This window comes from Physella acuta, unplaced genomic scaffold, assembly GCF_028476545.2.
Source record: "Physella acuta isolate Inbredline_101_S28 unplaced genomic scaffold, ASM2847654v3 ptg000105l, whole genome shotgun sequence".
In the NCBI taxonomy this organism is placed as follows: Eukaryota; Metazoa; Mollusca; class Gastropoda; family Physidae; genus Physella; species Physella acuta.
This window is the reverse complement of record NW_026731625.1, coordinates 23,666-36,846: the sequence shown is the minus strand read 5'-3', so window position 1 is coordinate 36,846 and position 13,181 is coordinate 23,666. Positions and strand designations below refer to the sequence as shown.

General features: G+C 58.0%; 1 protein-coding gene across 1 annotated transcript; it reads left to right on the top strand.

Moving 5' to 3' along the window:
* Nucleotides 1-11,333: 11,333 nt before the first annotated feature.
* Nucleotides 11,334-11,963, top strand: LOC131932167 (histidine-rich glycoprotein-like). The gene has a single exon (XM_059289037.1). It carries the CDS (start codon nucleotides 11,334-11,336, stop codon nucleotides 11,961-11,963), a length of 630 nt encoding a protein of 209 aa, XP_059145020.1.
* Nucleotides 11,964-13,181: the final 1,218 nt, after the last annotated feature.

Genomic DNA, 13,181 nt, shown 5'->3' with positions numbered 1-13,181 from the left:
TCTGTGTCAGGTCTGTGCTGGGCTCTGTCCTGGGCTCTGTGTCAGGTCTGTGCTGGGCCCTGTGTCAGGTCTGTGCTGGGCTCTGTGTCAGGTCTGTGCTGGGCTCTGTATCAGGTCTGTGCTGGGCTCTGTGTCAGGTCTGTGCTGGGCTCTGTGCTGGGCTCTGTGCTAGGCTCTGTGTCAGGTCTGTGCTGGGCTCTGTGCTGGGCTCTGTGCTGGGCTCTGTGTCAGGTCTGTGCTGGGCTCTGTGCTGGGCTCTGTGTCAGGTCTGTGCTGGGCTCTGTATCAGGTCTGTGCTGGGCTCTGTGTCAGGTCTGTGCTGGGCTCTGTGCTGGGCTCTGTGCTGGGCTCTGTGTCAGGTCTGTGCTGGGCTCTGTGTCAGGTCTGTGCTGGGCTCTGTGCTGGGCTCTGTGCTGGGCTCTGTGTCAGGTCTGTGCTGGGCTCTGTGTCAGGTCTGTGCTGGGCTCTGTGTCAGGTCTGTGCTGGGCTCTGTGTCAGGTCTGTGCTGGGCTCTGTATCAGGTCTGTGCTGGGCTCTGTGTCAGGTCTGTGCTGGGCTCTGTGCTGGGCTCTGTGCTGGGCTCTGTGCTAGGCTCTGTGTCAGGTCTGTGCTGGGCTCTGTGCTGGGCTCTGTGCTGGGCTCTGTGTCAGGTCTGTGCTGGGCTCTGTGCTGGGCTCTGTGTCAGGTCTGTGCTGGGCTCTGTATCAGGTCTGTGCTGGGCTCTGTGTCAGGTCTGTGCTGGGCTCTGTGCTGGGCTCTGTGTCAGGTCTGTGCTGGGCTCTGTATCAGGTCTGTGCTGGGCTCTGTGTCAGGTCTGTGCTGGGCTCTGTGCTGGGCTCTGTGTTGGGCTCTGTGTTGGGCTCTGTGTCAGGTCTGTGCTGGGCTCTGTATCAGGTCTGTGCTAGGCTCTGTGTCAGGTCTGTGCTGGGCTCTGTGCTGGGCTCTGTGCTGGGCTCTGTGTCAGGTCTGTGCTGGGCTCTGTGTCAGGTCTGTGCTGGGCTCTGTGTCAGGTCTGTGCTGGGCTCTGTGTCAGGTCTGTGCTGGGCTCTGTGCTGGGCTCTGTGCTGGGCTCTGTGTCAGGTCTGTGCTGGGCTCTGTGTCAGGTCTGTGCTGGGCTCTGTGTCAGGTCTGTGCTGGGCTCTGTGTCAGGTCTGTGCTGGGCTCTGTGTCAGGTCTGTGCTGGGCTCTGTGTCAGGTCTGTGCTGGGCTCTGTGCTGGGCTCTGTGCTGGGCTCTGTGTCAGCTCTGTGCTGGGCTCTGGGCTGGGCTCTGTGTCAGGTTTGTGCTGGGCTCTGTGTCAGGTCTGTGCTGGGCTCTGTGTCAGGTCTGTGCTGGGCTCTGTGTCAGGTCTGTGCTGGGCTCTGTGCTGGGCTCTGTGCTGGGCTCTGTGCTGGGCTCTGTGCTGGGCTCTGTGTCAGGTCTGTGCTGGGCTCTGTGCTGGGCTCTGTGCTGGGCTCTGTGTCAGGTCTGTGCTGGGCTCTGTGCTGGGCTCTGTGCTGGGCTCTGTGTCAGGTCTGTGCTGGGCTCTGTGTCAGGTCTGTGCTGGGCTCTGTGCTGGGCTCTGTGCTGGGCTCTGTGTCAGGTCTGTGCTGGGCTCTGTGTCAGGTCTGTGCTGGGCTCTGTGTCAGGTCTGTGCTGGGCTCTGTGTCAGGTCTGTGCTGGGCTCTGTATCAGGTCTGTGCTGGGCTCTGTGTCAGGTCTGTGCTGGGCTCTGTGCTGGGCTCTGTGCTGGGCTCTGTGCTAGGCTCTGTGTCAGGTCTGTGCTGGGCTCTGTGCTGGGCTCTGTGCTGGGCTCTGTGTCAGGTCTGTGCTGGGCTCTGTGCTGGGCTCTGTGTCAGGTCTGTGCTGGGCTCTGTGTCAGCTCTGTGCTGGGCTCTGGGCTGGGCTCTGTGTCAGGTTTGTGCTGGGCTCTGTGTCAGGTCTGTGCTGGGCTCTGTGTCAGGTCTGTGCTGGGCTCTGTGTCAGGTCTGTGCTGGGCTCTGTGCTGGGCTCTGTGCTGGGCTCTGTGCTGGGCTCTGTGCTGGGCTCTGTGTCAGGTCTGTGCTGGGCTCTGTGCTGGGCTCTGTGCTGGGCTCTGTGTCAGGTATGTGCTGGGCTCTGTGCTGGGCTCTGTGCTGGGCTCTGTGTCAGGTCTGTGCTGGGCTCTGTGTCAGGTCTGTGCTGGGCTCTGTGCTGGGCTCTGTGCTGGGCTCTGTGTCAGGTCTGTGCTGGGCTCTGTGTCAGGTCTGTGCTGGGCTCTGTGTCAGGTCTGTGCTGGGCTCTGTGTCAGGTCTGTGCTGGGCTCTGTATCAGGTCTGTGCTGGGCTCTGTGTCAGGTCTGTGCTGGGCTCTGTGCTGGGCTCTGTGCTGGGCTCTGTGCTAGGCTCTGTGTCAGGTCTGTGCTGGGCTCTGTGCTGGGCTCTGTGCTGGGCTCTGTGTCAGGTCTGTGCTGGGCTCTGTGCTGGGCTCTGTGTCAGGTCTGTGCTGGGCTCTGTATCAGGTCTGTGCTGGGCTCTGTGTCAGGTCTGTGCTGGGCTCTGTGCTGGGCTCTGTGTCAGGTCTGTGCTGGGCTCTGTATCAGGTCTGTGCTGGGCTCTGTGTCAGGTCTGTGCTGGGCTCTGTGCTGGGCTCTGTGTTGGGCTCTGTGTTGGGCTCTGTGTCAGGTCTGTGCTGGGCTCTGTATCAGGTCTGTGCTAGGCTCTGTGTCAGGTCTGTGCTGGGCTCTGTGCTGGGCTCTGTGCTGGGCTCTGTGTCAGGTCTGTGCTGGGCTCTGTGCTGGGCTCTGTGCTGGGCTCTGTGTCAGGTCTGTGCTGGGCTCTGTGTCAGGTCTGTGCTGGGCTCTGTGCTGGGCTCTGTGCTGGGCTCTGTGTCAGGTCTGTGCTGGGCTCTGTGTCAGGTCTGTGCTGGGCTCTGTGTCAGGTCTGTGCTGGGCTCTGTGTCAGGTCTGTGCTGGGCTCTGTATCAGGTCTGTGCTGGGCTCTGTGTCAGGTCTGTGCTGGGCTCTGTATCAGGTCTGTGCTGGGCTCTGTATCAGGTCTGTGCTGGGCTCTGTGTCAGGTCTGTGCTGGGCTCTGTGCTGGGCTCTGTGCTGGGCTCTGTGCTGGGCTCTGTGCTGGGCTCTGTGTCAGGTCTGTGCTGGGCTCTGTCCTGGGCTCTGTGTCAGGTCTGTGCTGGGCTCTGTGTCAGGTCTGTGCTGGGCTCTGTATCAGGTCTGTGCTGGGCTCTGTGTCAGGTCTGTGCTGGGCTCTGTGCTGGGCTATGTGCTGGGCTCTGTGCTGGGCTCTGTGTCAGGTCTGTGCTGGGCTCTGTGTCAGGTCTGTGCTGGGCTCTGTGCTGGGCTCTGTGCTGGGCTCTGTGTCAGGTCTGTGCTGGGCTCTGTGCTGGGCTCTGTGTCAGGTCTGTGCTGGGCTCTGTATCAGGTCTGTGCTGGGCTCTGTGTCAGGTCTGTGCTGGGCTCTGTGCTGGGCTCTGTGTTGGGCTCTGTGTTGGGCTCTGTGTCAGGTCTGTGCTGGGCTCTGTATCAGGTCTGTGCTAGGCTCTGTGTCAGGTCTGTGCTGGGCTCTGTGCTGGGCTCTGTGCTGGGCTCTGTGTCAGGTCTGTGCTGGGCTCTGTGCTGGGCTCTGTGTCAGGTCTGTGCTGGGCTCTGTGTCAGGTCTGTGCTGGGCTCTGTGCTGGGCTCTGTGCTGGGCTCTGTGTCAGGTCTGTGCTGGGCTCTGTGTCAGGTCTGTGCTGGGCTCTGTGCTGGGCTCTGTGCTGGGCTCTGTGTCAGGTCTGTGCTGGGCTCTGTGTCAGGTCTGTGCTGGGCTCTGTGTCAGGTCTGTGCTGGGCTCTGTGTCAGGTCTGTGCTGGGCTCTGTATCAGGTCTGTGCTGGGCTCTGTGTCAGGTCTGTGCTGGGCTCTGTGCTGGGCTCTGTGCTGGGCTCTGTGCTAGGCTCTGTGTCAGGTCTGTGCTGGGCTCTGTGCTGGGCTCTGTGCTGGGCTCTGTGTCAGGTCTGTGCTGGGCTCTGTGCTGGGCTCTGTGTCAGGTCTGTGCTGGGCTCTGTATCAGGTCTGTGCTGGGCTCTGTGTCCGGTCTGTGCTGGGCTCTGTGCTGGGCTCTGTGTCAGGTCTGTGCTGGGCTCTGTATCAGGTCTGTGCTGGGCTCTGTGTCAGGTCTGTGCTGGGCTCTGTGCTGGGCTCTGTGTTGGGCTCTGTGTTGGGCTCTGTGTCAGGTCTGTGCTGGGCTCTGTATCAGGTCTGTGCTAGGCTCTGTGTCAGGTCTGTGCTGGGCTCTGTGCTGGGCTCTGTGCTGGGCTCTGTGTCAGGTCTGTGCTGGGCTCTGTGTCAGGTCTGTGCTGGGCTCTGTGTCAGGTCTGTGCTGGGCTCTGTGTCAGGTCTGTGCTGGGCTCTGTGCTGGGCTCTGTGCTGGGCTCTGTGTCAGGTCTGTGCTGGGCTCTGTGTCAGGTCTGTGCTGGGCTCTGTGTCAGGTCTGTGCTGGGCTCTGTGTCAGGTCTGTGCTGGGCTCTGTGTCAGGTCTGTGCTGGGCTCTGTGCTGGGCTCTGTGCTGGGCTCTGTGTCAGCTCTGTGCTGGGCTCTGGGCTGGGCTCTGTGTCAGGTTTGTGCTGGGCTCTGTGTCAGGTCTGTGCTGGGCTCTGTGTCAGGTCTGTGCTGGGCTCTGTGCTGGGCTCTGTGTCAGGTCTGTGCTGGGCTCTGTGCTGGGCTCTGTGTCAGGTCTGTGCTGGGCCTTGTGTCAGGTCTGTGCTGGGCTCTGTGTCAGGTCTGTGCTGGGCTCTGTGTCAGGTCTGTGCTGGGCTCTGTGTCAGGTCTGTGCTGGGCTCTGTATCAGGTCTGTGCTGGGCTCTGTGCTGGGCTCTGTGCTGGGCTCTGTGTCAGGTCTGTGCTGGGCTCTGTGTCAGGTCTGTGCTGGGCTCTGTGTCAGGTCTGTGCTGGGCTCTGTGTCAGGTCTGTGCTGGGCTCTGTATCAGGTCTGTGCTGGGCTCTGTGCTAGGCTCTGTGTCAGGTCTGTGCTGGGCTCTGTGCTGGGCTCTGTGTCAGGTCTGTGCTGGGCTCTGTGCTGGGCTCTGTGCTGGGCTCTGTGCTGGGCTCTGTGCTGGGCTCTGTGCTGGGCTCTGTGTCAGGTCTGTGCTGGGCTCTGTGCTGGGCTCTGTGTCAGGTCTGTGCTGGGCTCTGTATCAGGTCTGTGCTGGGCTCTGTGCTGGGCTCTGTGCTGGGCTCTGTGCTGGGCTCTGTGTCAGGTCTGTGCTGGGCTCTGTGCTGGGCTCTGTGTCAGGTCTGTGCTGGGCTCTGTATCAGGTCTGTGCTGGGCTCTGTGTCAGGTCTGTGCTGGGCTCTGTGCTGGGCTCTGTGTCAGGTCTGTGCTGGGCTCTGTATCAGGTCTGTGCTGGGCTCTGTGTCAGGTCTGTGCTGGGCTCTGTGCTGGGCTCTGTGTTGGGCTCTGTGTTGGGCTCTGTGTCAGGTCTGTGCTGGGCTCTGTATCAGGTCTGTGCTAGGCTCTGTGTCAGGTCTGTGCTGGGCTCTGTGCTGGGCTCTGTGCTGGGCTCTGTGTCAGGTCTGTGCTGGGCTCTGTGTCAGGTCTGTGCTGGGCTCTGTGTCAGGTCTGTGCTGGGCTCTGTGTCAGGTCTGTGCTGGGCTCTGTGCTGGGCTCTGTGCTGGGCTCTGTGTCAGGTCTGTGCTGGGCTCTGTGTCAGGTCTGTGCTGGGCTCTGTGTCAGGTCTGTGCTGGGCTCTGTGTCAGGTCTGTGCTGGGCTCTGTGTCAGGTCTGTGCTGGGCTCTGTGCTGGGCTCTGTGCTGGGCTCTGTGTCAGCTCTGTGCTGGGCTCTGGGCTGGGCTCTGTGTCAGGTTTGTGCTGGGCTCTGTGTCAGGTCTGTGCTGGGCTCTGTGTCAGGTCTGTGCTGGGCTCTGTGTCAGGTCTGTGCTGGGCTCTGTGCTGGGCTCTGTGCTGGGCTCTGTGCTGGGCTCTGTGCTGGGCTCTGTGCTGGGCTCTGTGTCAGGTCTGTGCTGGGCTCTGTGCTGGGCTCTGTGTCAGGTCTGTGCTGGGCTCTGTATCAGGTCTGTGCTGGGCTCTGTGTCAGGTCTGTGCTGGGCTCTGTGCTGGGCTCTGTGTTGGGCTCTGTGTTGGGCTCTGTGTCAGGTCTGTGCTGGGCTCTGTATCAGGTCTGTGCTAGGCTCTGTGTCAGGTCTGTGCTGGGCTCTGTGCTGGGCTCTGTGTCAGGTCTGTGCTGGGCTCTGTGTCAGGTCTGTGCTGGGCTCTGTGTCAGGTCTGTGCTGGGCTCTGTGCTGGGCTCTGTGCTGGGCTCTGTGTCAGGTCTGTGCTGGGCTCTGTGTCAGGTCTGTGCTGGGCTCTGTGTCAGGTCTGTGCTGGGCTCTGTGTCAGGTCTGTGCTGGGCTCTGTGTCAGGTCTGTGCTGGGCTCTGTGCTGGGCTCTGTGCTGGGCTCTGTGTCAGGTCTGTGCTGGGCTCTGTGCTGGGCTCTGTGTCAGGTCTGTGCTGGGCTCTGTGCTGGGCTCTGTGTCAGGTCTGTGCTGGGCTCTGTGCTGGGCTCTGTGTCAGGTCTGTGCTGGGCTCTGTGTCAGGTCTGTGCTGGGCTCTGTGCTGGGCTCTGTGTCAGGTCTGTGCTGGGCTCTGTATCAGGTCTGTGCTGGGCTCTGTGCTGGGCTCTGTGCTGGGCTTTGTGTCAGGTCTGTGCTGGGCTCTGGGCTGGGCTCTGTGTCAGGTTTGTGCTGGGCTCTGTGTCAGGTCTGTGCTGGGCTCTGTGTCAGGTCTGTGCTGGGCTCTGTGTCAGGTCTGTGCTGGGCTGTTTCAGGTCTGTGCTGGGCTCTGTGCTGGGCTCTGTGCTGGGCTCTGTGCTGGGCTCTGTGCTGGGCTCTGGGCTGGGCTCTGGGCTGGGCTCTGTGTCAGGTCTGTGCTGGGCTCTGTGTCAGGTCTGTGCTGGGCTCTGTGTCAGGTCTGTGCTGGGCTCTGTGTCAGGTCTGTGCTGGGCTCTGTGACAGGTCTGTGCTGGGAACTGTGTCAGGTCTGTGCTGGGCTCTGTGTCAGGTCTGTGCTGGGCTCTGTGTCAGGTCTGTGCTGGGCTCTGTGTCAGGTCTGTGCTGGGCTCTGTGTCAGGTCTGTGCTGGGCTCTGTGCTGGGCTCTGTGCTGGGCTATGTGTCAGGTCTGTGCTGGGCTCTGTGCTGGGCTCTGTGTCAGGTCTGTGCTGGGCTCTGTGCTGGGCTCTGTGTCAGGTCTGTGCTGGGCTCTGTGCTGGGCTCTGTGTCAGGTCTGTGCTGGGCTCTGTGTCAGGTCTGTGCTGGGCTCTGTGTCAGGTCTGTGCTGGGCTCTGTGTCAGGTCTGTGCTGGGCTCTGTGTCAGGTCTGTGCTGGGCTCTGTGACAGGTCTGTGCTGGGCTCTGTGTCAGGTCTGTGCTGGGCTCTGTGTCAGGTCTGTGCTGGGCTCTGTGTCAGGTCTGTGCTGGGCTCTGTGTCAGGTCTGTGCTGGGCTCTGTGTCAGGTCTGTGCTGGGCTCTGTGCTGGGCTCTGTGCTGGGCTCTGTGCTGGGCTCTGTGCTGGGCTCTGTGCTGGGTTCTGTGCTGGGCTCTGTGCTGGGCTCTGTGCTGGGCTATGTGTCAGGTCTGTGCTGGGCTCTGTGCTGGGCTCTGTGTCAGGTCTGTGCTGGGCTCTGTGCTGGGCTCTGTGTCAGGTCTGTGCTGGGCTCTGTGCTGGGCTCTGTGTCAGGTCTGTGCTGGGCTCTGTGTCAGGTCTGTGCTGGGCTCTGTGTCAGGTCTGTGCTGGGCTCTGTGTCAGGTCTGTGCTGGGCTCTGTGCTGTGCTCTGTGTCAGGTCTGTGCTGGGCTCTGTTTCAGGTCTGTGCTGGGCTCTGTGTCAGGTCTGTGCTGGGCTCTGTGTCAGGTCTGTGCTGGGCTCTGTGCTGGGCTCTGTGTCAGGTATGTGCTGGGCTCTGTGCTGGGCTCTGTGTCAGGTCTGTGCTGGGCTCTGTGTCAGGTATGTGCTGGGCTCTGTGCTGGGCTCTGTGCTGGGTTCTGTGCTGGGCTCTGTGCTGGGCTCTGTGTCAGGTCTGTGCTGGGCTCTGTGCTGGGCTCTGTGCTGGGCTCTGTGCTGGGCTCTGTGTTGGGCTCTGTGTCAGGTCTGTGCTGGGCTCTGTGCTGGGCTCTGTGTCAGGTCTGTGCTGGGCTCTGTGTCAGGTCTGTGCTGGGCTCTGTGTCAGGTCTGTGCTGGGCTCTGTGTCAGGTCTGTGCTGGGCTCTGTGCTGGGCTCTGTGTCAGGTCTGTGCTGGGCTCTGTGTCAGGTCTGTGCTGGGCTCTGTGTCAGGTATGTGCTGGGCTCTGTGTCAGGTCTGTGCTGGGCTCTGTGCTGGGCTCTGTGTCAGGTATGTGCTGGGCTCTGTGCTGGGCTCTGTGTCAGGTCTGTGCTGGGCTCTGTGCTGGGCTCTGTGTCAGGTATGTGCTGGGCTCTGTGCTGGGCTCTGTGCTGGGTTCTGTGCTGGGCTCTGTGCTGGGCTCTGTGTCAGGTCTGTGCTGGGCTCTGTGCTGGGCTCTGTGCTGGGCTCTGTGCTGGGCTCTGTGTCAGGTCTGTGCTGGGCTCTGTGCTGGGCTCTGTGTCAGGTCTGTGCTGGGCTCTGTGTCAGGTCTGTGCTGGGCTCTGTGCTGGGCTCTGTGTCAGGTCTGTGCTGGGCTCTGTGCTGGGCTCTGTGTCAGGTCTGTGCTGGGCTCTGTGTCAGGTCTGTGCTGGGCTCTTTGTCAGGTCTGTGCTGGGCTCTGTGCTGGGCTCTGTGCTGGGCTCTGTGCTGGGCTCTGTGCTGGGCTCTGTGCTGGGCTCTGTGTCAGGTCTGTGCTGGGCTATGTGCTGGGCTCTGTGTCAGGTCTTTGCTGGGCTCTGTGTCAGGTCTGTGCTGGGCTCTGTGTCAGGTCTGTGCTGGGCTCTGTGTCAGGTCTGTGCTGGGCTCTGTGCTGGGCTCTGTGCTGGGCTCTGTGCTGGGCTCTGTGCTGGGCTCTGTGCTGGGCTCTGTGTCAGGTCTGTGCTGGGCTATGTGCTGGGCTCTGTGTCAGGTCTGTGCTGGGCTCTGTGTCAGGTCTGTGCTGGGCTCTGTGCTGGGTTATGTGCTGGGCTCTGTGTCAGGTCTTTGCTGGGCTCTGTGTCAGGTCTGTGCTGGGCTCTGTGTCAGGTCTGTGCTGGGCTCTGTGTCAGGTCTGTGCTGGGCTCTGTGTCAGGTCTGTGCTGGGCTCTGTGCTGGGCTCTGTGCTGGGCTCTGTGCTGGGCTCTGTGTCAGGTCTGTGCTGGGCTATGTGCTGGGCTCTGTGTCAGGTCTGTGCTGGGCTCTGTGCTGGGCTCTGTGTCAGGTCTGTGCTGGGCTCTGTGTCAGGTCTGTGCTGGGCTCTGTGCTGGGCTCTGTGCTGGGCTCTGTGCTGGGCTCTGTGTCAGGTCTGTGCTGGGCTCTGTGTCAGGTCTGTTCTGGGCTCTGTGCTGGGCTCTGTGCTGGGCTCTGTGTCAGGTCTGTGCTGGGCTCTGTGCTGGGCTCTGTGCTGGGCTCTGTGCTGGGCTCTGTGTCAGGTCTGTGCTGGGCTCTGTGTCAGGTCTGTGCTGGGCTCTGTGTCATGTCTGTGCTGGGCTCTGTGCTGGGCTCTGTGCTGGGCTCTGTGTCAGGTCTGTGCTGGGCTCTGTGCTGGGCTCTGTGTCAGGTTTGTGCTGGGCTCTGTGTCAGGTCTGTGCTGGGCTCTGTGCTGGGCTCTGTGTCAGGTCTGTGCTGGGCTCTGTGTCAGGTCTGTGCTGGGCTCTGTGCTGGGCTCTGTGCTGGGCTCTGTGCTGGGCTCTGTGCTGGGCTCTGTGTCAGGTCTGTGCTGGGCTCTGTGTCAGGTCTGTGCTGGGCTCTGTGTCAGGTCTGTGCTGGGCTCTGTGTCAGGTCTGTGCTGGGCTCTGTGCTGGGCTCTGTGCTGGGCTCTGTGCTGGGCTCTGTGCTGGGCTCTGTATCAGGTCTGTGCTGGGCTCTGTGTCAGGTCTGTGCTGGGCTCTGTGTCAGGTCTGTGCTGGGCTCTGTGTCAGGTCTGTGCTGGGCTCTGTGCTGGGCTCTGTGCTGGGCTCTGTGCTGGGCTCTGTGCTGGGCTCTGTGCTGGGCTCTGTGCTGGGCTCTGTCCTGGGCTCTGTGTCAGGTCTGTGCTGGGCTCTGTGCTGGGCTCTGTGCTGGGCTCTGTGCTGGGCTCTGTGCTGGGCTCTGTGTCAGGTCTGTGCTGGGCTCTGTGCTGGGCTCTGTGCTGGGCTCTGTGCTGGGCTCTGTGTCAGGTCTGTGCTGGGCTCTGTGTCAGGTCTGTGCTGGGCTCTGTGCTGGGCTCTGTGCTGGGCTCTGTGTCAGGTCTGTGCTGGGCTCTGTGCTGGGCTCTGTGCTGGGCTCTGTGCTGGGCTCTGTGTCAGGTCTGTGCTGGGCTCTGTGCTGGGCTCTGTGCTGGGCTCTTTCCTTCGCTCTGTGCTGGGCTCTATACAGAAGCTTCCAACAAGCACCAACCTGTGAAAAACTATATTGTCGCCCTCAAGTTTGTACACATGAACACACTCGAGATTGTTCTTATGACGTCATTTAAAAACCTCATATTGTGAGCCTAGTGACGACCCGTCCAGCCTAAATATGAGTACGCTGGTTAGGTAAATAAGTAAACAGTAACGTGAATAAATATTTACTGGCCATACATTTACTTATGTAAAATGCTCAATTGGTTTTTGCAAGCACGAATGGATCGATTGAACTAGTCCTAAGCCTTGTGTTTACTGGGTGATTAAGTCGTATGATCTTGCTTGAAAGTCCGTTGGAGTGAATCGATACCAGAGCCTTTAGCCACACTGGTCGATACATGGGCCACAGTGGCCGATACTAACATGGGCCACAGTGGCCGATACTAACATGGGCCACAGTGGCCGATACTTTGTTGGGCCACAGTGGCCGATACTAACATGGGCCACAGTGGCCGATACTAACATGGGCCACAGTGGCCAATACTAACATGGGCCGATACTTCACAGCCAGACAACAGAAAACCTTGGCCTTTGCCCCCCCCCCCCCCCCACCAAGCCGAATCGTGTGGTTCTCACATCGCCTTACAACCCAGAAACACAAAGTTGATAATCAATCTCATTTGTTGACCCAACAATCTCATTTGTTGACCCCCAACAATCTCATTTGTTGACCCAACAATCTCATTTGTTGACCCAACAATCTCATTTGTTGACCCCCAACAATCTCATTTGTTGACCCCCAACAATCTCATTTGTTGACCCCCAACAATCTCATTTGTTGACCCCCAACAATCTCATTTGTTGACCCCCAACAAAAAGCTGACCAGTTCATGACCAAATCTTGAATACACATCTAGAGGAAGATGAAGAATACCGTTTTCAACAACAGCTTTATCAACTACGGCTATATCAACCACGGCTATATCAACCACGACTATATCAAAAACAGTTTTATCAACCACGGCTATATCAACCACGACTATATCAACCACGACTATATCAACCACGGCTATATCAACCACGACTATATCAACCACAGCTATATCAACCACGACTATATCAACCACGGCTATAACAACCACGACTATATCAACAACAGCTTTATCAACCACGGCTATATCAACCACGACTATATCAACCACGACTATATCAACCACGACTATATCAACCACGGCTATATCAACCACGACTATATGAAACACAACTATATCAACAACAGCTTTATCAACCACGGCTATATCAACCACGACTATATCAACCACGACTATATCAACCACAGCTATATCAACCACGACTATATCAACCACGGTTATATCAACCACGACTATATCGACCACGGCTATATCAACCACGACTATATCAACCACAGCTATATCAACCACGACTATATCAACCACGGCTATATCAACCACGGCTATAAACAAAGACTATATCAACCACAGCTATACCAACCACGGCCTTTCCATTGTTTACAATGTGACACAAGAGACTGAGCAGGACCTTTCAGCGGGACCTTACAGCAGGACCTTATAGCAGGACCTTACAGCAGGACCTTATAGCAGGACCTTACAGCAGGACCTTACAGCAGGACCTTACAGCAGGACCTTATAGCAGGACCTTACAGCAGGACATTATAGCAGGACCTTACAGCAGGACCTTACAGCAGGACCTTACAGCAGGACCTTACAGCAGGACCTTATAGCAGGACCTTATAGCTGGACAGCAGGACATTATAGCAGGACATTATAGCAGGACCGTTCATCAGACGCTGCAGGTTGTCTTTAGACCTGTGTTGGTCTGTTCATGGATCCAAATCTTTGATAGCAAGGACGGTAAGTAAATACCAGCCTCTCTTGAGTTCTGGCCCCTGGCGGAATCAAAGAGAAGGAGCATATGGGGGTGGGTGGGGGGGGGGGGGACAGATTGGCATGATAAAGACACGTAAACACGAACTAGATGAAATTTTTTTTTTTTAAATTCAAATAAAATGTCGGGCTATTATATTTTTTAATGCATTCATCATTCTCATAGCATGCGGAAATATATTTTTTAATACATTCATCTTTCTCATAGCATGCGGAAGTGTTTATTTAATACATTTAAATTTGCATTGCGGAAATCGCTAAAATAAAAATTATTGAGAATATGTGGGGAGGGTGGCGGAAATGTATTGAGGGTGTATGGGGGTGTAAGGGGGTGTATGGTGGATGTATGGGGGTGTATGAGGTATGTATATAGGGATCATGGGGGTGTATGAGGTATGTATAGGGGGTGTATGGGGTATGTATAGGGTGTGTATGGGCGTGTATGTGGGTTTATGGGGGGTGTATGGGGTTATGGGGGTTATGGAGGCTGTATTGGGGTGTATGGGGGTGTATGGTGGATGTTGCATGACATGGATACCCCCTCTAGATAAGCTCCGGACAAAAGGATCCAACTCGGACAAAATTACTTCACATTTCGAACATCCATCTCTCTTGAGGTGGAATTCTAAAACATCGAAATGGAACCTTGTTATTTACAGTGAAAAGAAGGAGCTAATGTCTCTCTTTAGAGAACGTTCTAGTGAATCAAATATTGATAGGCTGCTTTCACCTGTCTACATGTACATTCAATAACACAGCTCCTGTGGGTATAGGCAACATGTAAGACGAGTTATGGTGAGCTGAGGTGAGGAGAGATAAGGTAAGGTAAACTAAGGTAAACTAAGG

Bases quoted from the DNA above. Each gene is read 5' to 3' on its own strand.
- LOC131932167 (XM_059289037.1), top strand. From the start codon at position 11,334: ATGAAGAATACCGTTTTCAACAACAGCTTTATCAACTACGGCTATATC.